This window comes from Raphanus sativus, chromosome 2 (genome assembly GCF_000801105.2).
Source record: "Raphanus sativus cultivar WK10039 chromosome 2, ASM80110v3, whole genome shotgun sequence".
Classification (NCBI taxonomy): Eukaryota; Viridiplantae; Streptophyta; class Magnoliopsida; order Brassicales; family Brassicaceae; genus Raphanus; species Raphanus sativus.
The window spans coordinates 17,176,972-17,204,448 of record NC_079512.1 but is presented as its reverse complement, the minus strand read 5'-3'; the positions used below and the strand labels follow the sequence as shown (position 1 = coordinate 17,204,448).

Genomic DNA, 27,477 nt, shown 5'->3' with positions numbered 1-27,477 from the left:
TATGGGGTATATATTTGTGTTTTAAATGAACTATTTGTTTTCATGCACCAGGTGCAGTAGTAAAATTTAAATTTAAATTATATTTAAAAATAAAATTTTATTGTTATTTTAAATTTTATTATTTTATTACCAATATTTTAATATACATTTTGATTTAATTGAACCATAAAATTAAAATAATTTTTTTTTGTTTATTTTAAATTATATATTCAAGAGAATATGTATATATTTAAAGCTATAATTTAGATAGATTTTTATCTATTTCTTTTGTATATATTATATTAAATAAACTAGAATTAATAATAAAATTTGTATAAAATCATGTTGACAAAAATAAAAATGTTCGAAAAAGGCACTTTGTGTTGAAAAATGAAAAAAAAAGCCACAGAGCTTAAAACTATGTCGTTTGAGGTTTAAAACAGAGCCTTGGTTGCTGGTTTTGTATTCAAAGCAAAAAGTAGCTTTGGTTCCCGTAGATCTAACGTTTGACTCGCATCCTCTTCTTCCTTCTTCCTTCTTCCTTCACTCCACTCCACTCCATCGGAGAGATTAAGATATGGCACTGACATTGATCAGCGCGACAATCACACTCCTAATCTATCTCTCTCTTTCAATCAATTCAAACGCGGCTCTTCCCAGCGATGATGATGGATCACGCCCTCCCATGCTCCTCCCTCTCTTCCTCTCTCATCAACCCAATTCCACCTCGAGATCCGTCTCTATTCACCATCGTAAGCTCCAGAAATCACTCCCTCACTCTCGCATGCGACTCTACGACGATCTCCTCCTCAACGGGTAAACCAATCACTCCCTCCCTTCCCCTTCCTTCCTTCCAATCCCCAATTACTCGATCTGAGAGAATGCATTATTATCAAATCCCGCAGGTATTACACGACTCGCCTATGGATTGGTACCCCTCCCCAGATGTTTGCTCTCATTGTTGATTCTGGAAGCACTGTTACCTACGTCCCTTGCTCCGACTGTGAACAGTGTGGCAAACACCAGGTTATTAAAGTTTCAATCTTTATCTTGGCCCTGTTCGTTTACTGGTCGCGGGTTCAGCCACCGATCGCAGCGACCAAACGCTGGCGACCAGCCATTAAAAATTTGGACGCTAGAAATTCTAACATGGGATCAAAATCGTGTAATTAGAAAAAAAATTTTAAAAGAAAAACAGTCGCTGCGATTAAACGCGCGACCTCCAAACGAACACTATCAGCGACATTAAGTCGCAGTCGCTGGTCACTGACGCTAGCGACTAGCAAACGAACAGGGCCCTTTGTGTTGTGTGCTTACTTATCTTACCAACATTCATTCATTGATTCAATCAGGATCCAAAGTTTCAGCCGGAGATGTCCACAACCTACCAACCAGTCAAATGCAACATGGACTGCAACTGCGACGACGACAAAGAGCAATGCCTCTACGAGCGTGAGTACGCCGAACACAGCAGCAGCAAAGGCGTCCTCGGTGAAGACCTCATCTCCTTCGGCAACGAAAGCCAGCTTACACCTCAGAGAGCTGTGTTTGGTTGTGAAACAGTGGAGACGGGTGATCTCTACAGCCAGCGCGCTGATGGCATTATCGGGTTAGGGCAAGGGGATCTCAGCCTTGTGGATCAGTTGGTGGATAAAGGCTTGATAACAAACTCTTTCGCCTTGTGTTACGGAGGGATGGATATCGGTGGAGGTTCCATGGTTCTTGGAGGCTTTGCTTATCCTCCTGATATGATATTCACCGACTCCGACCCTGATCGTAGGTAAAAGGATTTGCCTTTTTTTTTTGGTTCCTTCTGATTAGGGGATAATCCTGACAGATACGGTTTAATACCTTTCCACACATTTGACTCTTAGTTTCGGGATGGCGACAGTCCATATTACAATATAGATTTGACGGGGATACGTGTTGCTGGGAAGCAGTTGTCGCTTAGCTCTGGAGTCTTTGATGGGGAACACGGAGCGGTTTTGGACAGTGGCACTACCTATGCTTATCTCCCTGACGCTGCCTTTGCAGCTTTTGAGGAAGCTGTAAGAGTCTCTCTCTCAAATCTAATCTTTTTTTTTGTGTTCAGTTTCTGGTTGTTAGCTCTTAATCTTGTTGTATTGCTGTAGGTGATGAGGGAAGCTTCTCCGTTGAAGCAAATTGATGGCCCTGATCCGAATTTTAAAGATACTTGCTTCCATGTTGCTCCAAGGTATTATCTCTTTGTTATCAAACCTTTTTTAAATCAATGGAAGATACTGACAGTTTACTTTGGGTTATGCTTAAGTAACGATGCCTCTGGACTTTCGAAGATATTCCCATCAGTGGAGATGGTCTTTAAGAGTGGACAATCATGGCTTTTGTCTCCTGAAAACTACTTGTTCCGTGTAAGTAACTTAGTCCTTAAACCTCTTATGAAGTTTCATTTTCTCTCTATGTCTAATGTTGTAGCAGCTGATGTGATTTTACCTTTTTGTTCAATAAAAGCATTCCAAGGTACATGGCGCGTACTGTCTCGGTGTATTCCCAAATGGGAAAGATCATACGACTCTTTTAGGAGGTAAGTAGATATCATTTTACTCTGATTCTTTTCATTTTGGCTACCTTCACTGGTAACGCAATATCTTGTGTGTTTTGATCAGGAATTGTGGTTCGCAACACACTTGTTGTGTATGATCGTGAGAATTCTAAGGTTGGATTCTGGAGAACTAATTGTTCAGAGTTATCGGATAGGCTTCCTATCGATGGTGCACCACCAGGTCCACCACAACCACCACCTGCAAAATTGCCTTTAAATGATTCAAATCCATCTCTCAATACATCAAGCAATCTCCCAGGTTAGTCATTTCATCTAAAACTATTTTCTACTGGAACTAAGAGAAGAAGAACCTATTTGTCATCATGTCACTTGATGTTTTTGTACATATTTCCTCAGGGGAGAAGATTCAAATTGGTCAAATAAACCTTGATATCCAACTAACAGTGAATTCATCATATCTGAAACCTCGCATTGAAGAGCTCTTCAAGGTATTCTCCAAGGAGCTCGATATCAAAACTACACAGGTAAGCCTTATTGATAATAAACACACTCAATAGCTTGCTGTTTCTTTATGTTGCTAATATCTGAGTCATCCATCACAGGTCTATCTATCAAACCTCACCTCTAATGGAACCAACTCTCTAATCAGAGTAGTTGTTTTCCCTCCTCAATCTTCTAGCTTATTCTCCAATGTCACAGCAACGGTATCTGATGTTTTTTACAATTAACTTTTGCTTGATTTTCATCATCTTATGTACTTACTTGACCGTTCCATCATTCTCCTCCTTGTAGAGCATAGTTTCTCGGTTTAGCAATCATCAGATCAAACTTCCTGACATCTTCGGAGACTACCAGCTCGTTGCCTACAAACTCGAGCCTCCGAGAGAAGGGTACCAGATTCGATCTTTAAGTTCTAAAGAATAGATTGTCACTCCATTTGTCTCAAACACAAGCCTTTTTTTTCCTTTCTCGTGCTTTAGGACAAGGTGGCAGATGAGAAACACCATTGTCGTGATCGCAATTGTGATGGTCTCTGTAGTTGTTGGTTTATTAGCTTATGGAGTTTGGTTGATGTGGAAACGCAAACAAGGATCAAATCCATATACACCTGTCGATGAAGCCACCACCATTGTCGCTGAGCAAGAACTGCAACCTTTATAAACAGCCTCCTCTAGTACCTTTCTTTTATCTTACAGACTGTTCGGTCTTTATTCAAACAACGGCATACCAACTGTCTTAATTATGTTTATTGCTTAGTAAATAATGCCAACTTTTTTGTTTTTAATTATGAGTGTTTTATATCATTTTTCATCTGTATTATTAAAAGAGAAGTACACATATAAATTGTCTTTAAGTTTTCAAAGTTATTTACACTACTATGTCACTGAGAATTAAATAAGTTACCAATTTTAATGTTTGTCTTTTTCAGTTGAGTTAATGTGATGTCCTAATATTAATTAAGTTACCTATTTTAATGTTTGTCTTTTTCAGTTGAGTTAATGTGTTGTCCAAATATAAAATTTATCTTTCCTAATCTATTAAATTAATTTCGAAATTATTTATAGTTTTATTAATTGCTGTCTTTTCAGTTTAATAAATACATTTCCTAATTCTAAATTTATCACATTTAATGATAATAAAAATCGCATATGGTATGGTAGGAAAATTATTGTGCCATCACTATCTTTTAATATTCGAACCAAATCAATTTTTATGTTAAGTTTAAGTTTTTGGCATACATTATTCAAATTTATTTTTATATATATTTTTTACTTTATATTTTAAGATTTTTAAGTTTTTTAAACAATTTAAATGAGTTATCCGAACCAGAATATGAACCGAAATTATAAATACCCGAATGAGGCTAAGACCTTTCACCCCGAAAACTTAAAACCCAAAGAGACCTGAATCAACCCCGAATGGACATCCGAACGCCCACCCTACTACAAGATATAGAAACATAATCACCTTATTTATTTTCGAATAGTTATTTTCCATTGACTTTTTCATCAGTCTACAGTAATTATAAAACTAATTGTCAAAATCCAATCTGAAAATTATTGAACACGTAAGCCCATTTATAATAAACTAGGTGTTTTCGTGCACCATGTGCAGTAGAATAATTTTAAAATATTTTTTAAAAGATAAATATAAATTATATTTATTTTTTATTAATATTATAAATTTTGTTTTTTATCAATATTTTAATATAAATTTGATTTAACTGAATATTAAAATTAAGATAAAACCAATTTTGTTTATTTTGAATTATATTTAAGAATGTGCATGTATATATTTAAAATTATAATCTTAGGTAGATTTTCTATCTATTTATTTTAATTAAATATATTAAATAAATATGTAAAATTTCAGAATTGTCAAAAATTAAAATTAAAGAATATTTATAAAATCTGTAAATATATATAAGAAACTAATGATTTTACGATTTAATTTGATTTTATGATTTAATTTTATAATTTTCTAAAAATATGTATATATTTTTGAAATATTTTTAATTTAAATGATATTTCAAAATTTGAAATGCCACAATTGAATATATTTATTTTAATGATGATTTATGCGTTATTGCCATATTTTTAAAAAGTCCAAAAATATAAATCGATAATAAATATAATATATGAGTTATTACCATATTTTAAATTTTTTATCAAAAATATAAATTAACATTAAATATAATTGTCCATGTCATATTAATCTATAATACATGTTATCAATTTTAGTAGCTATGTCACAATTATTAATCTAGGTGTTTTCATGCACCATGTGTAGTGATGAATTTTTTAAAAGTTAAATTTTATATTTTAAAATGTAATTTATTAATATTATATATTTTATTATTTTGACTAATAATTAATATAAATATCATTAATTAAGCATAAAATTAAGAGAAAATATTTTTTTTTATTTTAAATTATATTTTAAGAATATATATGTATATATATAAAGTTAAAATCTTAGATTAAAAAATTATTTATTTCATTTGGTTAAATTATTAAATCAACTTGTACAAAATTACTAAAAATCATATAAAATTGTATAGTTATCAAAATTTAAAACTAAATAATATTTATATAATTTGTAGATATTTAAAAGAAACTAATGATATTACGATTTTTTTTTTAATTCAGAAAATTTAGAAAATTTTAGATAATAAAAATTTTATTATTATAAAAGTAAAATTATATAATATTTCGAAATTCAAAATATCATATTTGAATATATTTATTTTAGTGATGATTTATGAGTTATTACCATATTCTACAAAGTTTACCAAAAATATAAATTAATATTAAATGTAATATATGAGTTATTGCCATATTCTAAAAAGATTTCCAAAAATATATATTAGCATTAAATGTAATTGTCCATGTCATATTTAACCATATGACATGTCATCAATCTTAATAGTCACGTCACAATTTTTTTTGTGAAAACGATTGTAGAGAAGACATGTGGCAAAACACTTCTCAAATATAGACTAGGGGATTGGCAGTTAGATCAAATATATATTATATTACATTTCATTTTCTTACAAATTTTAATCTTAATTTTTATATGTCACAAATTTGTTAAAAGTCTAAAAATTATTTTTTTTCTTACAAATTTTATAACTAATGCATCATACTTATCATTCGAAAACTTTGTCTGTTATATATCTTACACATACATTGATACATCTAATCATATAAATGTTAGATTTATTTAGGTGATCTCCAGTATTGGTGATACATTTTATGTTAAACGCAAAATTATTAAATTACTTAATTTAATATGATTAAATTTACAAATATAAAATTTAGTACACCCAAAATAAAATTTAAAATTAAATACCAAGTGAGATTATTTTTCTTAACAATTTTATATTAATAAAAATTCCAAATATTTGGAATTCGAAAGCATTATGATCCACACATATACTATTTTAGTTATGATAATTGAATTTATATAAGAATATTTTATTAAAATTTTAATTTTTTATAACTGCAAAAAATTAGTTTTCGATCTAAATTTACGATCAAATATTACAAATATATCATTTAATACAAACAAAAAATTAAAAACATAAAATAAATACCCGTGCGGTCGCACGGATCAAGATCTAGTTAGTATTTTGTTTTCTATGTTTTTTTCTCTCATTGCCCAGTCATTTGTAAAAGATTGTATGGAAACTGCATTCAATCGATTTTTTTACTCTGTCCAGATTAATTATTGAAGAGAAAAGATAGGAAACAAAGTTATTGTTTTTGTTTGTGAATGTGTATATATTTATCACAAAAACCAAAACGAGTTATTTGCAAGGAGCATGCATGCCCGAAATCACAATTCACATTTCAACTAATAATACAAACCAAAACGAGTTATTTGCAAGGGACATGCATGCCAGAAATCACAATTCACATTCAATACAAAACCAAAAACGAAGTTATTGTCTGGCAAAGCATATTTATATAACATTTTCTGATTTCAAAAACAAAAGTGCATTTTTACTGTTAACTTTTATATTATTATTGATTCATTTAGTGTATAACAAGTAAAATTAAAATATAAATATTGTTGTAAAATATATAAAACGAAATTAGCACATTTAAATTTACCTTACAATCGTCTCTTACCTTCGGCATTGAAACAGTCAAATTTCACCCTTTTGACCGCTTAAATGCCCAATAATAGTTTTCCTCTTATAGTCTTGAATTCTTGATTGATAGAGATTTTAGAGAGCATTAAGTTTCCATCAGTGAATCATTGATTGCTGATAAACAATTTAAAAATCATTTAGAAACTGACTAGATCTTTTAGATGCTTATTCTTCTATGCTTCCATATAAATATTTAAGTAGAACATTAAACTTTAAAATATTTAAAGTAGTTATCAGTTAATTTAACAATATCAAAGTATTTTTAAATCAGAAACTTTAAAAATCCATATTATTAAAAGAGAAGTACCCATATAAAATACCCCTTAATTTTCAGTGTTATTTACACTTCCATGCCGCTGACATTAATTAATACTTTCTATTTTAATGTTTTATCTTTTACACTTTGATTAATGTGTTTTCCAAAACTAAATTTGAATTAAATACATAATCAAATAATATTTCCTATTTTAATGCTTTGTCTTTTCCACTTACATTAATGTTTTTCTAAAATTAAATTTGAATTAAATACACTTCATTAACTTCTCAATTAAACCAGTGTCAAATTCGAAAAAAACATTTTTATTGGACAAACAATTCATGGAAATTATAATATCAATTCTTCATTAAACAAATCTGAACAAAAAAAGTATTACCAAATTTGAACCGAAACTAGATAATATCCAAACAGATTTACCATTTTGGTATCTAAAGAACCATAACCAAACCTTATCCGAACAAAATATTTCGGATATTCGAATGTCTTTAAATCATATTTATATACTTCAATATGTTAGCTATTTTTCGAGCTAATATCCAAAATATAAGTTATTTTAAGTTGTTTAAAATATTTGAAATATAAAAAAAAAGTCAAAAGTAAACATCTAAAGTAGATAAACAATAATCAAAACACCAAAAATACTTAGAATATATATTTATTCTTCATCCAAATATTCAAGTTAAACCTACTTTAATTTTTAATTTAGGTATTTTAGCTTACATTACTCAAATTTACATGTTATATTTTTCTTAGATTTAAGGATATTTAAAGATATATAAATTTTGAAAATTTAAAAATAATTTAAACGGACTATCAAACCCACAAAGATCCGAATCAAACCGGAACCAAAGTTTATAAAAACCAGAATAGAGATAAAATCTTTAAACTCTAAAATTTCAAACCCGAATAGATTTTAACCGAATTCGAGTAGATACCCAAATATTCACCCTTAGCTTAGTCAATATAAAACGATCAAATATTACAAATATACTATTTAGTGTACATAAATAAATGCTAAAACTGAAAATTAATACCCGTGCGGTCGCACAGATCAATATCTAGTATATTCTTGAAACTACAGTTTGAAATTAAAAAAATTTAATTATTTCAAAACAATTTTGAATAAAAATATAATTTGATGAATATAGTTAAATATTAAACATTATTCTTAACAAAAATATAAAATATTATATATAATACATGATAATTATATTTTATAATACTTTATAAGATAATTTTATATTGTGCTTTACTACTGTTATAGCAACCAGCTAAAGGAATATATTAATAGGACTATACAGTTTTAAGAGCATGAGCATGATGTTTTTAATTATAAAATACAAATGTATTATCATCAGTTCTATCAATTGAGGTTTATTAGAAAACAAACTGTGTGCAACATTTATTAGAAATGACAATTCAAACATAAATACAACAGCTAAACAAAACCGAGTTATTATGTGACCACGCATTTTTACATTAATTAATAAATATATTTATGGTAACACTTACTAATTTCCAAAATTAACAACTCATATTCACTGTAATTTTGATTCGATATATTAATTGATACAATTTATGGCAAAAAGTAGAATTGAGATAGGAAATATTCTCAATGTATAAAACCAAAATTGCTTTAATGAGAATTTCCATATATGTGTATTCAAATATTGACTAGAAAAATAAAAATCTTTTTAATAAATTACTTGATAAACAAAATAAAAATATATTTCACAACAGCATTGCGGATATTAATTTGGGGGAATAAAAAAAACTCTTTCAACTTCTTTAATTCTTTTGGATTCTTCTACAACAAGCGAGCGATTTGAGAGAACAGGAGGAGCCACAGTCAATTTTCTCGAATTAGTTCGGTGAATAATCTCTCTCTCCTCTCTCTCCTCTCTGTTCCTTAATTTTTTTTCTCTCTCTGATAGGGGTTTAGGGGTTTAAGTGTGTCTCCAAGAACTCTGGATTTACGCTAACAGATTCCGATCCATCGTAATCGCTTTCCGGGCAAGCGTGATATCCTCTAATAACATCACCGAATCACTCGATTTTCAAGAAATCATATATTTTTCGTCAATAGGATTTGACCCACTTTAGGCTCTGGAATCAGTAAAGATCAAAGTTGAAACCTTTTGTCTGCTTTCTTGCTTTCCATTATTGCAGAACAAAGTTGAATGCTTTTTTTTTGTCTATTTGGGTCTAAATCTCATTGTCTCAGTCGAGTTTTGTTTTTTTGCGATTGTAGCAGAAGAACAAAAGCCGAAGCCTTTTATGGATACCTCAGAAGACCCCAAAGTTGATATCTTGGAGTGTGGTGGGAATGTGACTGATGAGTCTCAAGAGGAAGAAGAAGAAGAAGAAGAAGGGTTGTGTCGTCAATCCTCTTCCAGCTCCTCATTTGGTGATTCATTCTGTGCTCGTGACGACGACGATGATGACAATGATTTTGAAGCCGAGTCAATGTTAAACAAAGATTATCCATTACCTGACACTTTTGGTGATGGGGCTGAGCTGTTGGGTTTGAGGAAGAAGAAGAAGCTGACGGATGAGTGGAGGAAGTTTTGTCAGCCTTTGATGTGGAGGTGCAAGTGGTTAGAGCTCAAGGCTAAGGAGATCGAGTGTCAAGCAAGAGGGTACGACAGGGAAGTTAGAAGTTACTATCAGAGTAAACAGTTTGATCTGGAGAAGTCAGGAGAAGGCTATGATGGTGAGAGTCAGAGGATGAGTGTTTACAAGAGAGGAAGAAGGAGACGAGTTGAAGAGACAACAGATGTTGCTGCTTATATCTCCAACCATAACGTTTTCTCTTATTCTGAAAAGCGGAAGCCAACAACGTTTAAAGCTCAGTGTCCTGTTCCTGGTGAGATCTAATTACACATTGTTAAATGGTTGTTTCAGCACTAACTTATGTTAGGTTTTGGTACAGGGCGGAAAGCTACAGTCAAGGAGGAGGAGGAAGAAGAGGTTGAGGATGATGATTGTTTTGTTTCTGAGTCAGATCGTTCTGATGATATGCTAGGAGAGATTCTGTGTAAGATTGATGAGGCGCAGGATAAAGCAAAAAGATTGAAGAAGCGTGTTGATCAGCTCTTGTGCGAGTCTCAGGCTACTGCAACAATAGCTCCATCTCGGAGAGACTTTAGGGTGCAGAACGGTAAGCAACATGCTCTTGTGGAGGAAGAAGAACCGTCTCTGCCTCATATTCAGAGAGAAGGGACGGTGCAAATTGGAAGGCAGCGTATCTCTGCTGATCATCATACTGAAGATTTGTCGATGATACCTCAAGCTCCTCCTCCTCCTTTTGAAAGCGATGGGCAGTTTTTGTATAACATCTCTCCACTTCCGTATGGGGGTTTAGGCTTTCCCACTATCGAAGATGTAAGCATCTTTCTTTCTTTAACATTTTCATATTATTATAAGTGTTTGGTTGGAGTTGAGAAAAAAAGCTTTGGAAATGGTTGTTTTGTGTTCAGTTGCTGATGGATGGATCAGAGATGAATGATTATGAAGCAGAACCGGAGCTTGATGATTGTTTCAGGAAGCTAATGAATGAGTTTGGAAAAGATACTATGTCAGAAGAAGCAGATGATGATGATGAAGAAGAAGAAGAAGAAGAAGATCCTACACCGGCCACTAAGAGGCATAAAACCTCTCACTGAAAACTATTATCTCTCTCTGTGTACAGAGCCTTTGTCCTCCTGCTTGATCAGCATAAAAGCTTCCTGAAAGTAGTAGTAATATTGGTATATTCTGTTCATTCCCCCTCTCTCACACTCTAGTAACTCTTTTCATTTGGCTTTTAAGAACTATGAGACCACAATAGGTTTCAGAGTTTGTGCATAGTTAAATGACTTCTTATCACAGGATATTTTCTTTCTTCTATATCATGAGACCCTTTCTTTTATGATTCACAAAATTCAAGAGTTTTAAGAGCTTTTCTTGTGTGGAGAGTTCAAGTGATTGGGCACGAGAATCAAAAACACATAAGCATGCGGATTAAGCGAGTGTGATTAAACTTCAAACCCTTAAACTTTTGATAAATAGTTAAATATTGAGCTCCTCCGCCAGATACACATGTCAAGTTGAGAACTTAGTCTGAACTCTTAAAGTTGTTTCTTTCTTGATTTGTGGATCTTGTAAAGAAATGATTGATTAACATGGGAGATGAGTCAGGTTTAGTGATAGTAGTTCATTTTACCTGTAAAGACCAAATACTATTAGTGATGATTAATTTGAGTTTTAAAAGTTGGCTTTTTAGGCAGCCGCATTTTCTTGAGACCCAAACAAGAGATTTTGATAGTATTGTTGTTAAGGACAAATGTTTCTCGAAAGGGACATTAACTTCACTCTCATTGGCTCTCCTTGAGGGGGACCGCAAATCCAACTTCACTTGTCTCTTTCTTTTTCTTTTTATTTTCTACTTCTCTGTCTTGAAATGTATAGCGTGTTGTGTAAATCATTGGTCATATAGACCGTAATGTCGTACTCGGGACTTAAATTTGATAGATATACTCAAATGTTACGTTCTTATCTTGAAAAGTCTCAAACATCTAAGCATTAACTTTGATTGGTACCCAAAGAAATAGTTTGGGAGTTTCGTAACTAGTACCATAGTTTCACTACATTGAAACATAGACCAGTTGTTTGTTACTAATAACAAGTGTGAAAGACTGAAAGTTTTATCTAACATAGATCTTTATCACTTTAGTGGCTGTTATAAAACTAAGTGAACTGAAACTCCAAGAACATTTAGAAAAACTAGTGAACAAAACTTGACTAAACCATTTATTTATTGATTGTGTGTATGAGGAAACTAAAAATTACAACTTTAAACTTTATATTTATATTCTTAAAATAATTACCATATTTTATGTTCACAAGTTCTAAATATGTTTATTATAGTATTTTTTTATTGGTGCATCAGGATTTTAAGGTATTTGTGCTTAAGTTGAAGATATAATTATTTTTAGAATTGGGATTTGTATTTGAGTCGAAATGATCATGTAAATCTCATAATATATCCTAGAGTAGAGCATCTATATGAGAAGTCTTAATTGTAACCATCTTGGTGGACATGAATGATTCATTAAATTTTGGACAATAGATAACGACATCAACATGTCAAAACCACCAAGGTTAATGTCCATCATCACATATCTAGAGTTTGTGTGAACACGAATCTTTTGGTCCATATATTTTCACCTAATTTTGGTTAAAGAACACGAAACCTTGATGTATACTATTATTAACATATGATCTTGGAACTTGAAGTGGAAAGGTAAAGGCTAAAAAGAGGAGGTAGCCGCCATTAAACCTTTTCCACGCGAGCTATTTATTTATTATTAATTCGACCTAAAGAGAAGAATTATGTGGTCTTTTAGCATAAAAGCATAAGTGATTGATTAGTTAAGTCTCTTCTTCTTCTCTTTCAAGATCAAAGAAAAGCAAAAAAAAAAACAAGAAGAAGAAGAAGATGCTCAAATTCGATGAACCGCAATGCACAAACCCGTCTTGTTTCTTCTGCAGCATGAAAGAGCCAAACCCTTTTCGTCGAAGATCGAAACTCGCAGCGATATTCAAACAGATCCCTCGTACGGAGTCAAAAGACCATGTCTTGGTCTTGAGTGGTCTCTGGAACATAGCCATGTCCGAGCCTGACGACCCAGAGTTCCCATCACTCGGTTTGTTCGAGTGTATGTCAAAACTCATACACAAATCAATCAAAAGCACAGCTTGGCTTCTCAAAGACCAAAACATTTTCATTCCTTATTACGCAGCTCATATCATCGGTTCATATGCTATGAACAAGGAAGAGTTGGCTTCCCTAGCGGTGGTTGATTCAAAGGCCCTTGTGGTTCCTGCTTTGTTGGAGCTTTTGAGAGGGAGAATCAGCTGGGTTGAGCAGAGAGCCGCGGCTCGAGCGCTTGGTCACTTAGCTAGCCATGACAAGAGCTTTGAAGCCGTTTCTTTGTTTGAAGATGAGATCGTGAAGCTTTCGATGGAGATAGCTACTACTTGTTTGAAGAATGTTTACAAAAGCTTTCTTGGGGTTGAAGATAGCTTGAGGATCAAGTATCAAAGCGATTTGTTGACGAGAGGGCTTGGTGGGTTGGAAACAGAGAATCGAAAAGCAGAGGAATGGGGGATTCAGCTACAATGCTGGTCTTTAGATCTATTGAACTGCTTCGCCTCGCGAGGTAAGTCTATAGATAGAATCTGCGAGGGAGGTTTCCTGAAGAAGGTGAGTGAAATGTGGGGCGGTTTAGTTAACCGGAAGTCATCAGGAGGCATTGGATTGATAAAGACTCTGTGCAAAACAGAGTATGGAAGAAGCAGAGTAAGTGAGGTTAGAGAAGTGATCGAGAGACTTTGCGATGTTTCGAGATCTTCTGATGATTGGAAAGAGATGGCTTTAGATACCCTTTTGTTGCTTCTTAAAGACTCCAACGTTAGGTATCGAGTTATCGATGTTTTAGGACATTGTTTAGTTGACCTAGCAGAGGATGTAGTTGTTGGAGACAGAGTAGCTCAAGTAGTTTTGCAAGATTATCACAAGATTAAGTACAGTGGCTTGAAAGTGAGTAGCGAGGAAGCTCAGAGAAGTATAGAGAGTCTTTGGGAGGTTAAAGTAGAGAGGAAGAAGAAGGAGAGGCTTATGAGTAAGACAGAGCTCGAAGAGAGAAGAAAGATGGTGAAGTCGTTGAAGAAACAGGGGAAGAAGAAGTTTTTAATGGGTTCTGTCGAAGAAGCGATGGAGATTTATACAGTGGGGATTGATTTGTGTCCGTTGGATATGGTAGGAGATAGGGTTGTGTTGTATAGCAACAGAGCTCAGTGTTGCTTGTTGCTGAAGAAAGCTGAGTCTGCTATTAGTGATGCTACGAGAGCTTTGTGTTTATCTGGTGTGGATGATCCTCATGGTAAGAGTTTGTGGAGAAGATCTCAAGCGTACGATTTGAAAGGGTCGGCGAGAGAGAGCTTGATGGATTGTTTGGCATTCGTAGATCAACGGCTCCAGCATTCGAGTACGGAGAGGGTACCGTACTACGCGGCACAGATGATTAAAAAGCAGATGAAAGACACGTGGGTTTTCTCAGGGTTTGACTCAAAGACCTGAACAAAGCACAACTACTGGACGATGTCGTTTTCCGCATAGACTAGATTTTTTTTCTAAGTAGCTGACATGTGTTATAAAATTGATAAATCTGCTATAAACTTACAAGTAACATGGAATCTTTGATGTATGTTTGAAAGTTTTGAAACTTCTAACATATTATCTGAAACCGTTATGATATTTTTTAGGAATGAGTGTCTAAACCCAAAATTTTGTGTATAATAACTTTTTATTAAGCTTTTTATCGTCCATACTTTGAATTTAATTGGTCTAGAAAGACTGAGATAACTCCAGGGTGAAGGAAAGATTCAAACTTATCAGATGTTAATTGGGCTCTAAAATCTTCAATTGCGTGGTTTTAAAAGTAAACTAGTTTAAGTGAGTTGGAGACTAACATAATGGAAGACAAAAAAAACAAAAAAACAAAAAACAAAAAAAATAATAATGGAAGACGCGTACTGACGAGACTTGTTCTAAAAAGATCATTGGCTTCTGATCTATGTGCACGATGTAGGCGCTTCTTCCAGCAAAAACTTAAAAGAAATATATACACAGGATGTATAGAGCACTACGAAGAATAAGTGAGGATAAAAGAAAGACAGTGATAAGTGTTAGATAGAGAGCATGAGAGACAGTGTTTCAGAAAAGAAAGAAAAAAGAGCATGAGAGACTTGAATAATACTGTGTACTGATTTTTTGTGTTAATATCAAATTTATCTATATCCTACTTGCAAGTAATTATAAAATGGTTACAAGTAGTTAATCATATATGTTAATTATGAGATAAACAAATGGATGTGTTTGACCACTACTGAGTGCTTCAAGTCGACCACTTCACGTTTCCTAAAACATTTGCTTTACTCTTTTCAGTTCAATACATGAGACATAAACATTAGAGAAAAACATGACGGGATAGAAATTGTTTATATACAAAAAATAATCAGAATAATCTGTCTTTTTGATACAGAAGAAAATGTAACTCAGTAACTAACCACATCAACGGCTAGTGGTTAAAGCACTTCCAATAGTGACTACTTATTTTATTAACAGGAAATTTTCCAAAAAGAAAATGTACTTTTATTTATCATAAAAAATGTTTCAAATATAATTATTCTATTTAATTATTAGTTTCTTATGTTCTTACATTTTACAATAGTTCAATAAAATTAAAAATCTCAAAACGAAACATTAATTAGGAAACTAATTTCTAGTACAACTATAAATAGAATAAAGAGTAACTAATTTTGTTTGTTGTTTAATTTCTCAAATTTAAACCTATATTTTAGTTATTTTATACTTATACTTTGATTATGTTTTTCTTATATATATATTTTTGGTTAATCTTCTAAATCTCTATCTGAATTTAAAGTTAGTTGTTCATAATATATAGAATATCAATTCGAGTTTTCTAGGATCATTCATGTAAACTTTTGAATGCCCAGAATTACTTAACACATTGCCTTGAACCTACATTACAAAATATGAATTGATCCTAAAAACATAACCAAATTATAATGAATAAACTGAACATTTCTCATAAATTTAAATTTAAACTTCTTACTTATTCGGTTTTTCATTAACTATTCGTTCATAGTCATTATATTGGCACATATTTTGTAATGCACAAAATTGAGATCACTAACTAATAAATTACAAGTATCCTCATTTTCGTTTTTATGTCATTTCACTTTTTGAAGTGTCACATCATTATCTTATTTTTGTTCTTTCAATTTATATCTTGTTGATGCAAAGGATGGTTCAGACAGTTTTCGTGACGATAAAAGAAGCAGTCGCTGCAGCTCCAGTGAATAGCCTCACTCGGTTTGACATTTACATCAAAGAAGAAATCTACTCAGAAATAGTTGAGAATGGGGATAAGAAAATTAATATCACCATACTTCGTGATGGCGAATAATCCACCATATAAGTTAAAAAAAAAAAAAAAAAAAAAAAAAAATAATCCACCATACTCACATGAAATCTTAATGCTAAAGAGCCAAAACTCCTTTTCAGAAGAAAAAAAAGGACAGCGTCAAAACTTCCCGCTCTGCCACACTATTTTATATTTATAGTTTGATTATATTTTGCTTATATTTTACTTTTTGATTAATCTTTTAAATTTCTATTTGAAATTTAAAGTAAGCTGTTCTTACCATGAAAAAAAAAAATCAATTCGAATGTGTTAGGATGGATACTTTGTAATGTTGTGTTCAGTTGTTCCCAAAAGGCCTAAAGTCCAATACAAGGAATTTGCAAATTTGCTTTTGCTTTGGCCTTTTTGTGTGAATTAGCTTCACATTTTTAGGGTGATAGCTAAATTCCATTTTTTGTGTGAGAACAATCTTTGTCTTCAGTTTTCCCTAAATTATAAGAACACATTTCTTCAGTTTGTGATTGTCCACAACTATACACACATGCTCTAATTGATAACCATTGAATATGAAGAATAAGAATGAAAGGAATGAAAAATAATAAAATTAGAGGAAAATCTATTTCTTTCTTATTTTGATAAAGAATAATTGTAGTCTATTATCCCTTAAATGTTAAGGAATGTAAAAGGAATCATATGTACCAAATATTCCTTATATATGGTGTAAATTATAAAAAATGATAAAAAATTAACTATTTTCCCTTATTTCCTTGGTCACCATTTAGAACTACAATCTAAAAATCGAGATATTTAAATTTACAAGATAAGCATATAAAAATAAAAGTATTCAATAAAATCAAAAGATTTTTGGAATATCAAAATGAAAAAATAAAATCGGAGAATAAGCAGAGATTACGCGGAAATTTATTTAAAGTTTTTAAATTTTTTTATTATATATATATATTATTAGTTGTAGAATTAAAAACACAGACATGCTAGTCTAGTGATTTATTCTCTCTACATTGTATTACAGGTTGCGAAATAGAATCGTTTTCTCATTCATATCCCCATAATTACTAAAATGTCCCCATCTTCTTCGGCGATCTGAAACCCTAAATTTACTCCTTTTTGTTTTTTCGATTCAACATTTTTACTTGTAAATATTCTTGAGAAAAAGATCAGAATACTAAACTAAGTTTTTGTCACAAAAATAACACAAAAAAAAAAATTACCAAAAAAAGTTTTATTGAAGGGTAAATATACATTTATAATCCTTGGGTTAATCAATCTAAGACTTAAGGTTTAGAACTAAGGAATGAGTTTTAGGAATATGTTCAAATTTTTTAAAATAAAAAATAAATATTAAAATTTTCAAAATAGAAATATTGTTGTGAAACTAAGTGGGGAAACGTGTTTCTATTATTAATCTCGACCAGGGGTCTTACATATATATATATATACATCAGGTCGTGTTTATCCTAAGTGGATAAGTACAACAGTCGATAAGCATTATCTCCTGCGGTCGGTACAGTCCTGGTCGGTCCGGTTATGTCGATCACAATCTGGTACATAACACTCCCCCTTGATCGACACATCCGGTACTGATTCGTTGCATGCTTAATGTTGCCTCATTAAAACCTCTCCTGGAAAACCCCAAAACCAATGTGGCAAAATGGGAAACCATGGACAGGAAAAAGAGTACAACACATGAACTCCCCCTGATGAATGCATCACTGTAGTAGACGCATTCCATCTGGTATCCGAGTCTTCCTGAACGTTGAAGCTGCATATGACTTGGTGAAGATGATCAACTGGATTCTCCTTGAATGAACTAGTGAATGTTAGACGTCTTGATGTCTTTGGAACTCCATAAAGATGTGGTCAGGATGTACATCTTTGCTGCTGATCACTCCATGTCTTGGTCGAACTGATGGCGCTTCGAACGATGCTCGGATGGACTTTATAGTCTGCAATAAAACTTTACTTGCAGGTCCTTTTCATGTCCAACGGATATACTTTGGTTATATGGCTTTATCAAAACGTGGACATTCAATATATATTGAGTCTTCTGACCCAAACACATACGAACCACTTCTCTTTATATCTTTTGCCCATTTGGACTTATTTCTCTTCGTATGTGCCAATTGTTTTATCCATTGTAGCCAGTCTTTCTTTATTTCCTTTTGTCGATCAATGTTATGTTATAGACCTTGTCTATACACGTCCATTACCATGAGTGTCTAAGGTCATACCATAAATAATTATTTGCTGCAATGGAACTCATCAAACTATGAATTCGCAGTCAAATGCACTCATGTCTTTTATACATAGCTATCGATCTTTTCTTGCCTTTAGCAATACTATATTTATTAAGCCACGACCAGGTATGCTTCTGGTCACTATCTTAGATTATGGTTCTCACTTTAGGCGTGCTGACTTAATCATTCACACACTCACACAGCTATGATTTTTCTGCAGTTTTACCATATGTAAGACATAGCCTGTTTAATCAATTGATAACTTGTATCATTGAAATCATTGAACCTCTCTTTAGGTTGGTTTGTTATAAACATAAACACAAGGAATTATAATATCCTCTATAAGGATCTATGGACTGATTGTACTAAGTATTTTCTTAGTCTTTCATATCACTTGCAGCTGCTTTGTTTTCAGTCCATGAATAGCTTAGGAACAAAACTATTCTATGAGAATTTATTTTCTCATCTTTTTGATACTTTTATCATTTCTTTATCCAGTGATCAATATGCTACTTACTACATTTATTTCTTACTTATATCCAGACCTTTTCGAATTTGTAGTAGCATCCACCACATAGGAGTATATCTCCTTATAATATGTTCCTTTGGTCTCTGTGAGTATCCTTGTGTAATCAAGCCATTCCTTGAATACTTTAAATATGAATATGAACACCTTAGTGCATGTCTCACGATTTCTTTTCCTTTCCCACACAGGACCTATTTTTCACTGGTTTTATCTTATCAGATGGTGTTTCTATATATGGCCAATACACTCATCTCTTTTATAGATTCTTTGAATCTTTCTTTGAACCCCCACGGTTTCCTTTAGTCTATGAATGCATTCTTGTATTCTCGTGGGTTCTGATCCTCGCTTATATCTTTTAAACTCAAGTACTATTTCCTTATGCATCTTTATCTTTTATGTGTCGACACTTCTTTTATAGTGTTCCATTGTGTTCCAGACATGAACTAATCGATTAGAGATTTCATTCTTACTAAGAACCTTCATTTACCTTGCAGTTTGGCGTCCCAAACTACATGGTCTGGTATCTTAGATGTTTAGCTGCGCAGCCTTATCTCAATGTCTGGTCTGGTTTCTCTTATGACCTCGGATATGTCATTTCTAAGCACCTTTCTTTTTATTTCCGAGGTTCCTTATCTTATGGAACATATTGGTCTATCTTTAGACTTTATAGCAACTTGATTATGTCTCTTATAGGACATTAATTTCGTGGTGCTTAAGCTGGTATGACTTAGTCATTCTTTTTCTTTTCTTTTCGGGTCTAATCTGTCTGGCATTCTTTTAGCTAGCTTTGTATGATCTTTCTTTGGACGTCTTAAATCATATTCTCTGGTCCGAGGATCTTGCCAAGACAAGGATGGTTAATACCATTCAATTTCTCTTTATACTTGTACCAGCTTATTTCTTTCTCCCCCTGATGTTGGATAGTCGGATTCATCATGTAATCCGTAAACCTGGCCTTAATCTGATCACCCATATTTTGGCTCAAGGTCTCTTATAAAATCGTGGGAGGAAGACATTCTCATATCCAACATATATTCCCAATTTTATCTCATCTTCTTATGAGGTTCCATCCTAGACGGCACATATTATTGTGGTGGTCTAAACATAATCTCTTAGGATGGTCTATGTCTGGATCATGACCCTTTATCATTTTTAGATGGGAATATCTATGCTCACTTTATATGGCCTGATGCATATTTTTATTACATGTAAATCCATGTGTTCCCAAGCATTAGCTAGTGATCTTTGTATCACAAAGAATTCGGCCAAGTTCTATCATGGTCATAGACCATGTCACTCGGATTTTTAGTGTTGTTCATGTACCACGGGAGTGTCATTTCTCCCCCTCATGAACATGCTTATAAATCTTTTAGATGCTTGGAACATTATAGCCTATTGAGTTTCCCTTGTGTACATGTTACACAACGTGAGATTCTATGGGATAACTCTTTTGTGCCTTTTTCGATATCAATCTTTGCATCAATTTTAAAGACCTGGATGGCTAGTCCAGTCATGCCATAAAGTGTATAAAATTTCGTGGTCAACCTATCTGGTTACCTAGGCCTTTTGCCTTTATCATACTGATATTTTAGCATAGTTTAGATCAGTTGGGAGTACAGTCTCGACCATTTTTATGCCTTGGGCAATTTTTACTTTCTTTATAATCTTAAGGAACTTATATTTCCTTTGCCCATTGGTTCAATGTGGAAACCATTCATTTTTCAAAATTTTATAACTCAAATGGGACTTTTATTTGGGTGAATAATTCATGCCCCTTTTAGGCAATGCCTTTGGTCGGATGATTTTTAATTACTATACTCATTTTTAATTTTTTATTTGTCATTTATCAATCAAGAAATTATCAAGCAAGTCAAACATGATAATATAAAACTAAAACAACTCTTAATATATATAAAAAAATCGTAAATGACAAACAAATAAAACATAAAATCAGAATGTCGAAATCTCGATTCTTAGGCAATGTATAAGCCGGCCACTCCTTTTATTATTCTGGACGTGACTTCTTTGGATTCATCCTTATTCTCTCCAGCCTTATTGGCTTCAGGAAGTCTCATCTCACTGGTTTTGCTTTAGTATCTCATTATTCTTCTCAGCTTGTAATAGATACGAGATCAAATTCGTATAAGTAGTGAAACCTTTTTCTGTAGGGATATTGTAACAATAGATCCTTTGGATCAGATGTGAGGAATGTCTTTTCCAGTAAATCTTCCTCTGTTACCTCTTCACCACATAGTTTCAATTTTAGAAACGATTTTGATTAGAGCTGAGTTATATTCATCTACGGACTTAAAGTCCCGAAATCTGAGATTTATCCACTCATGCCTAGCCTTTGGTAATAACACTATTGTGTATCTGGATTTTAACTCTGTCCAAAGGTCTAGAGGGTTCTCAATATTTAGATACTGATCTCTGAGATCCTCAGTGAGATGTTGGCGAATAATTGTTACTGTCCCATTTTTTTCATTTTCAGTTGCATACTCGCCTTTGATGATACATCTGTCAAGTCCTCTTATCTTCAGGACACTTGCAGTGTTCATGACCCATTTTAAATAATTATCTCCAGAGAGATTAAGGGCTGGATAATCCAAATTTGACATCTGAAAATATAGATTTTAGAATCTTATTATTTGACTTATAATCAGATTCAAACAATGCATTTTGGTTTCTTTCAACCTTTTAGTTATGCAATGTGATTTGGTTTCTTTCAACCTCTAATTAATTATATAATCTAATCCGATTTATTTTAGTCAATACAGCAATGCAGCTTTGGTTTCTTTCAACCTTTAAATTTATGCAATGCAATCCAATTTTTTTTTAAATCTAGCAATCTAGAAAATTTCTATAAATTTTTTTTTTATCAATCCCTAATGATTCAAGTCAATTTCGACATTGATCAGGGAAATCATCTAGCAAATAGATTAAAATTTAACAATTTCAATCGAAAATCACCTATTTGCAATCGGATTTCATAAAAAAAATAGGGTTTGTATAATTCTCAATCCTAAGCAGTTCTAAACATCAAGAACAACTTTAAAAAAATCAAACTAGACAATCAGATCAATATTCAAGTCGGAATCATAAAAAAAAATTAGATGTTTTTGGATAAAAACCGATCTTGTTTATGTTTTAGGGGATTGATCGATTTCTAGGTTTAAGGATTCGATTTGATCATTCAGATCAAAGAGGTTTTGAGATTCAGAAACCATTATGGTTTTGATTTTAATTGTAAAACAATCTCATATCGAACTTTTGGTTTAAGAGTTTCGATTTACTCATGGAAGGGTTTGGACCTATTAATCTTTGCTAGGGTTTGATTTGGGGGTTTTGCAAAATTTTAATGGTCATTCCTTTATCAATCAACCATGTTCGATTATGAGTTCTTTTAGGTTTCAAAGTTTACCTTTAGAACTTTGAAGTGTAGATTTGGACCACTGAGAGCTGGAACAAGTCGGATCGCGAACTGCATGACCGGAACAGATCAGAAGCTGGTCGCGTGTCTTAGGTTGAGCAAAAACCTTTTGTATCTTTAGAAACCTTAATCAAAAATGAATCAAAATAAGTTAGTATAGATAGATGAAGTAAATCGCAGAAAATAACAAAGTATAAAGAGAGGCTGCGGTTTAGGCTTTTGATTAGGGTTTTAGGGTAGTTGATGGCGCGGGTTGGAACAGAGCTTGAGGGCGCGTTTGAGATCGGATTGATACGAGGTTTGCGGCGATGGATTCTTCACGTCAAGAGCTTCAATTTGATATATTACACGTCGTCTGGATCCTTACGGTTTGAGAGAACGAACGGTTTGAAGTCGTCGAATGAGTTTTAGAATTTCAGGGTTTTAGGTCACTTGACGGCGTGTCTTAGAATAGAGCGTGAGGGCGCGTCAGGAGTCAGATAGAGGCGAGGCCGACGGCGTTAGATTCGTCTCATCAAGAGCTTTAATTTGATATATTACTCGTCGTCTGGTTCCTCATGGTTGAAGAGATCGATCGATTTGAAGTTGTGCCGAAATTAGGGTTTTTAGGGTTACTGGCGGCGCGTATTGAAACAGAGCGTGAAGGAGCGTCTGAGATCGGATTGACACGAGGTTTACGGCGTTGGTTTGGTTTCGTCGAGAGCTTCGATTTTATATGTGGCTCGTCGTCTGGATCCTTACGGTTGGAGAGATAGAGCGATTTTAAGATGCGCCGTTTTTAGGGTTTTTGGTGGTTTTGGGTAGCTCGGATTTTAGAGAACGTATCGTGCTGATAACGTGTTGTGAAACTAAGTGGGGAAACGTGTTTCTATTATTAATCTCGACCAGGGGTCTTACATATATATATATATACATCAGGTCGTGTTTATCCTAAGTGGATAAGTACAACAGTCGATAAGCATTATCTCCTGCGGTCGGTACAGTCCTGGTCGGTCCGGTTATGTCGATCACAATCTGGTACATAACAAATATGGTATTTTGGTCATTTTATTGTTTGAATACTATTTTGTGACAAAAACTTAAAGTGTTATTTGAGAAAATTGCTAGATATTTTTTGACATTTTTACTTGTTTTATCCACGATTCTTACCAAATCTACAAAGAATCACTTGATTTCATTCTAGAAACCCAACAAAAACAGAAGTAAAACAGAAGTTCACTTGTTGCTGTACAACACAACCGAATTACTTCATCTCGCTATGGCCAAACCATGGAGCATTTCTCAGCCTAGCCGAGGCGGTCAGATTTTTAGAACAGGGATCCTATCATTCTATTTCCTTTTATGTAGTTTTTATTTGTTGATTTTAAGTGAAACTGAACCAAATAATGTAAAATATCGACTTGTTATGTTTTTAAATTCGACTTGATAGAGGTTTTAAACCCAATATAGTTCTACAAGTTTGAAAATACATGAAAGCAGTCTCGAGAATATCTGATAAACTTTTAGGATTAGGCAGTGACATCACTTCTTTAAAGAAAACAATAACCATAACATCACGTCACTTTGACATACTCAGAGAACATCTCTACTGAGTTCTCGTTCTGCTGCTTTCTGCTGCCCTGACTTGCGCGAAATAAGGGTGAGCCTGTCAATTCACACAAGTATCAAACCTAACTTATCAAAATCTCACTCTCGTGACCATATATTCATGTAAAACACACAAGATTCTGAGTGATGTTCTGATACGTACCATTGCTTCTTTTGCAGTTAACCTGTCTTGATGATCATACCGCAGTAGCTTGTCGAGGTAATCAATCGCCTACAAGTAAAGAAAACAAGTTACAGCTGAGGGGAGAAACTGTGGCAAAAGGTCAAGTGTTTCGTAAGGAATAAAGAGAAGAACAAGTTACCTCAGGTGAGACCAAATGGCGATTGTCAGCATTGATGAACTTGGACCAAGGCTTCCTGCTATGTCTGTCAAAGAAGTCATGAAGGAGAGAGTTAGTCGTCATTGGCATTGCTCTAACTGTGGATGATATATGTTTCTACTGCTTACCTCCCAACAAGTGCCTCTAGTTGGGCATCAAGTTCTAACTGATACTTATTCAGATATGCATTCAGTTCATCGGTTCCAAGGACCTGAGTCAAGAGACAAACAATTACTCTTTAGAAGTGATACCCTCTTAAAGGAAACGAGCATGATAGAGTTTAGCCACACGATTAAATTACCTTTGCAATTTTGACGAGCTGATCTTGGTTATCATGGCCATAAAAGAAAGGTTCCTTGCGGAATATCTGGTAACAGAAGATTACAAGAGACATCAGATGACTGTATAAATATGGCCCTTGCAAATTTGCAAGATACTCAGTACTCACCATCCCAGCAAACATGCAACCGAGGCTCCACATGTCCAAGGAATAGTCATAGTCCTGTAAATCCACTAGAAGTTCCGGTCCCTTGAAGTACCTGAGGCCACACACGGACGTTACACTCTAGATTTATAATAAAAAAAGAGAGAGAGAGAGAGAGAGAGAGAGAGAGAGAGAGAGATAATATTACCTTGAGGCCACACGGACGTTATACTCTTTTCCAGGATGATAAAACTCAGCGAGACCCCAATCAATTAAGCGAAGTTTGCGGAGCTCATGGTCAATCATGACATTGTGTGGCTTGACATCTCTGTGCATTATACCTTGCGAGTGGCAGTAGTCCAACGCCTGCATGCAGCATGCCATATGAAAAGTTTGAAGGGTTAACACTGACCTTTATATGTTGTGGGACGATAAATAGATAAATAAATTACCTTCAACAGCTCATAGATGTAGTAACGGATGTCATAATCAGTCAAAGTCGGATACAGAACCTTGAAGTCAGTGCTGTTAACATACTCAAATATCAAGCTTGGTGTTTTTGAGTGTTGGTCTCTCACAACATCAAACAGCTTGACAATATTTGGCCCTCCACAGAGATTCTGAAGTATCTTAATCTCTCTTCTAATCTGTTTTAAGGATTAAATAACAATAAAAAAAAATCAAATCAAAACTAATAAAGGCAAAAGAAACAACATCCTTTCCTACTGAATCTTTGTATAGAATGTTTAAGCCTCTTATCTCTTTTGCAACACCAAAGTGAATTACAGCATCAGAAAGCGACTAAACATGATTTTATGGTTCCATATCCATCAATAACAAGTCTATGTAGACAACAAGACTGACCTTCTTCTTCTTGACAGGCTTGAGAATCTTGATAACGCACTTCTCGTTGTTGTTCACGTTAATCCCCTCAAACACCTCACTGTATTTGCCTCTCCCCACCTTCCTGACAACCTCGTAATCATCTTGCTCCCTGAGATTATTAACAACACACAAAAGAAGAACTTTCTAACCAAAACATCATCAACATATACAAAACTAACTCTCCTCAGACAGATCAAAACTCAAACTTGGAATCAACAATCATGAATGAACAGAGAGCTATAGCGAAAAAAATCAAAATAAATCTACCGAGGAAAGATGTCAAAAAATCAACATGAAACGCAATCGATTAGGGTTTTCAGAAAGAGGGGATTATTTTTACGAACCCCCACTGAACGTTGAGAGACTCGTAATCCCAATACTCCTTGGGTCGGATCACGTTGACGTCGGTGTAAACACGAGCTTTCGACATCCCTCTCCGCACGGTGGTGGAAGGTGGAGAGAGAGAGAGAGAGATCTCGTCGAGAAAATTAAGAACCGTTCGAAGAGATTATTGCTAAGGGAAAGTAGGAGAGCTTATGATTTGATTTGGCGCATATATCATCCACTGCGCTCGCCCACGCTCGATTATTACCTTTAGTGGCCTACACTAATTTAGAGAAAAAAATAAATACTGTCGTAGAATAGCGAAAAAGCTTATCTTATTAATGATCGAATAAATCTATATTACTATCTTGAACTAAGTTTAACGTATGGCGCCGCTAGGATTGAGAGACGCAAAAGGCGATTCTGAGATCCCAAAACCCTTCTCCTCCGACAAACCCTTTCCGGCCACCTAGATCATCAACCTCGGCTCTCGGGACGCAAGGGAGACTCCCGACACTCCTTGCGATCCCAAAAACGTCTGTCTCTCTCCTCTCCTCTTCTCTGTGTTTTCTCCGGCATCTTTCCGATCTCCTCTGGCTTTTTTGCCAAGTTTCACAATATTCTCTCCATTAAAAGCGATATCGTTTAAGGCAAGTCACAGCAAAACCCTAATATTCCCATTAACCTATAAGGTCTCGCCCCGCTCGCTGTTTCTCCTCACCGATCTCTCTTACTGCAACCTCGCTGACTACTCTCTAGCTTTTGCTAAGTCCCCTGCAACCGATCCCAAGATGTGTCAATCCTCTCTGCTCGCACGCAAGGGAACCTCCTCCTCTGGTAACAGAGACGAGAGAAACAAGGAAGATGATATCATTCCCATCCCTGAATGCGATATCAACGTGGTCAAAGAACGCTTCCGTCTCACCCTCATCGGACGAGTCTTTCACCTTGGAGGGCGCAGTATTGATGCTCTGATCCATCTCCTACCCCGCCCACGAATCTGGAACGTTGAAGGCAGAGTCCATGGACTCAACCTCGGGAATGGTCGTTTCCAATTTGACTTCGATAATGAAGAGGACCTCTTAACGGTTCTAAACAAGCGGCCGTGCCACTTTAACCTATGGAGCTTCGCCCTAGAACGCTGGGAACCCTTCACCAGTGAGGATTTTCCAAACACGATACCTTTCTGGATCACCGTAACTGGAGTCCCAGTTCATTTCTGGAATGATCAAACGTTTACGCAGATAGCCAATGCCT

At 34.1% G+C, this 27,477-nt stretch overlaps 4 protein-coding genes across 7 annotated transcripts; 3 read left to right on the top strand and 1 right to left on the bottom strand.

Annotated features, from left to right (window-relative positions):
• The first annotated feature begins 461 nt into the window (after nucleotides 1–461).
• On the top strand, nucleotides 462–3,900 carry LOC108822967 (protein ASPARTIC PROTEASE IN GUARD CELL 2). Its single transcript, XM_018596185.2, has 12 exons — nucleotides 462–795; nucleotides 885–1,005; nucleotides 1,332–1,759; nucleotides 1,871–2,027; nucleotides 2,112–2,194; nucleotides 2,270–2,369; nucleotides 2,470–2,542; nucleotides 2,625–2,819; nucleotides 2,918–3,045; nucleotides 3,124–3,225; nucleotides 3,314–3,411; nucleotides 3,502–3,900. Exons 1-12 carry the CDS (start codon nucleotides 557–559, stop codon nucleotides 3,680–3,682), a joined length of 1,905 nt encoding a protein of 634 aa, XP_018451687.2. The 5' UTR covers nucleotides 462–556; the 3' UTR covers nucleotides 3,683–3,900.
• A 5,327-nt stretch (nucleotides 3,901–9,227) lies between these two features.
• On the top strand, nucleotides 9,228–11,341 carry LOC108841941 (uncharacterized). Of its 4 annotated transcripts, none has more exons than XM_018614730.2 (4): nucleotides 9,228–9,326; nucleotides 9,710–10,321; nucleotides 10,376–10,839; nucleotides 10,935–11,341. In XM_018614730.2, exons 2-4 carry the CDS (start codon nucleotides 9,733–9,735, stop codon nucleotides 11,118–11,120), a joined length of 1,239 nt encoding a protein of 412 aa, XP_018470232.2. In that variant the 5' UTR covers nucleotides 9,228–9,326; nucleotides 9,710–9,732; the 3' UTR covers nucleotides 11,121–11,341. The 4 variants fall into 4 exon arrangements, with proteins under 4 accessions (XP_018470232.2, XP_056857079.1, XP_056857075.1 ...); XM_057001099.1 differs by having other exon boundaries at nucleotides 9,280–9,326; nucleotides 9,707–10,321; XM_057001095.1 differs by lacking the exon at nucleotides 9,228–9,326 and adding an exon at nucleotides 9,335–9,570 and having other exon boundaries at nucleotides 9,707–10,321.
• Nucleotides 11,342–12,894: 1,553 nt separating this feature from the next.
• LOC108841106 (uncharacterized) lies at nucleotides 12,895–14,799 on the top strand. Its single transcript, XM_018613889.2, has one exon. The coding sequence runs from the start codon at nucleotides 12,935–12,937 to the stop codon at nucleotides 14,576–14,578; it is 1,644 nt and encodes a 547-aa protein (XP_018469391.2). The 5' UTR covers nucleotides 12,895–12,934; the 3' UTR covers nucleotides 14,579–14,799.
• Nucleotides 14,800–24,042: 9,243 nt separating this feature from the next.
• Nucleotides 24,043–26,421, bottom strand: LOC108815934 (casein kinase II subunit alpha-2). Its single transcript, XM_018588477.2, has 10 exons — nucleotides 26,241–26,421; nucleotides 25,876–26,005; nucleotides 25,464–25,658; nucleotides 25,220–25,377; nucleotides 25,036–25,126; nucleotides 24,889–24,954; nucleotides 24,716–24,798; nucleotides 24,570–24,633; nucleotides 24,410–24,478; nucleotides 24,043–24,304 (listed from the first exon to the last, which is right to left on the bottom strand). The coding sequence occupies exons 1-10, from the start codon at nucleotides 26,324–26,326 to the stop codon at nucleotides 24,245–24,247; spliced, it is 1,002 nt and encodes a 333-aa protein (XP_018443979.1). The 5' UTR covers nucleotides 26,327–26,421; the 3' UTR covers nucleotides 24,043–24,244.
• Between the last annotated feature and the right edge of the window lie 1,056 nt (nucleotides 26,422–27,477).

Excerpts from the sequence above, each read along its gene's own strand:
- LOC108822967 (XM_018596185.2), top strand. The coding sequence starts at position 557 with ATGGCACTGACATTGATCAGCGCGACAATCACACTCCTAATCTATCTC. Across the intron at positions 2,028-2,111 it reads TTGCAGCTTTTGAGGAAGCT|GTGATGAGGGAAGCTTCTCC; the intron begins GTAAGAGTCTCT and ends GTATTGCTGTAG. Across the intron at positions 2,543-2,624 it reads TCATACGACTCTTTTAGGAG|GAATTGTGGTTCGCAACACA; the intron begins GTAAGTAGATAT and ends TGTTTTGATCAG.
- LOC108841941 (XM_018614730.2), top strand. The coding sequence starts at position 9,733 with ATGGATACCTCAGAAGACCCCAAAGTTGATATCTTGGAGTGTGGTGGG. Across the intron at positions 10,322-10,375 it reads AGCTCAGTGTCCTGTTCCTG|GTTTTGGTACAGGGCGGAAA; the intron begins GTGAGATCTAAT and ends AACTTATGTTAG. Across the intron at positions 10,840-10,934 it reads GCTTTCCCACTATCGAAGAT|TTGCTGATGGATGGATCAGA; the intron begins GTAAGCATCTTT and ends TTTTGTGTTCAG.
- LOC108815934 (XM_018588477.2), bottom strand. The coding sequence starts at position 26,326 with ATGTCGAAAGCTCGTGTTTACACCGACGTCAACGTGATCCGACCCAAG. Across the intron at positions 25,659-25,875 it reads AGCCTGTCAAGAAGAAGAAG|ATTAGAAGAGAGATTAAGAT; the intron begins GTCAGTCTTGTT and ends TCCTTAAAACAG. Across the intron at positions 24,305-24,409 it reads TAACTGCAAAAGAAGCAATG|GCTCACCCTTATTTCGCGCA; the intron begins GTACGTATCAGA and ends GTGAATTGACAG.
- LOC108841106 (XM_018613889.2), top strand. The coding sequence starts at position 12,935 with ATGCTCAAATTCGATGAACCGCAATGCACAAACCCGTCTTGTTTCTTC.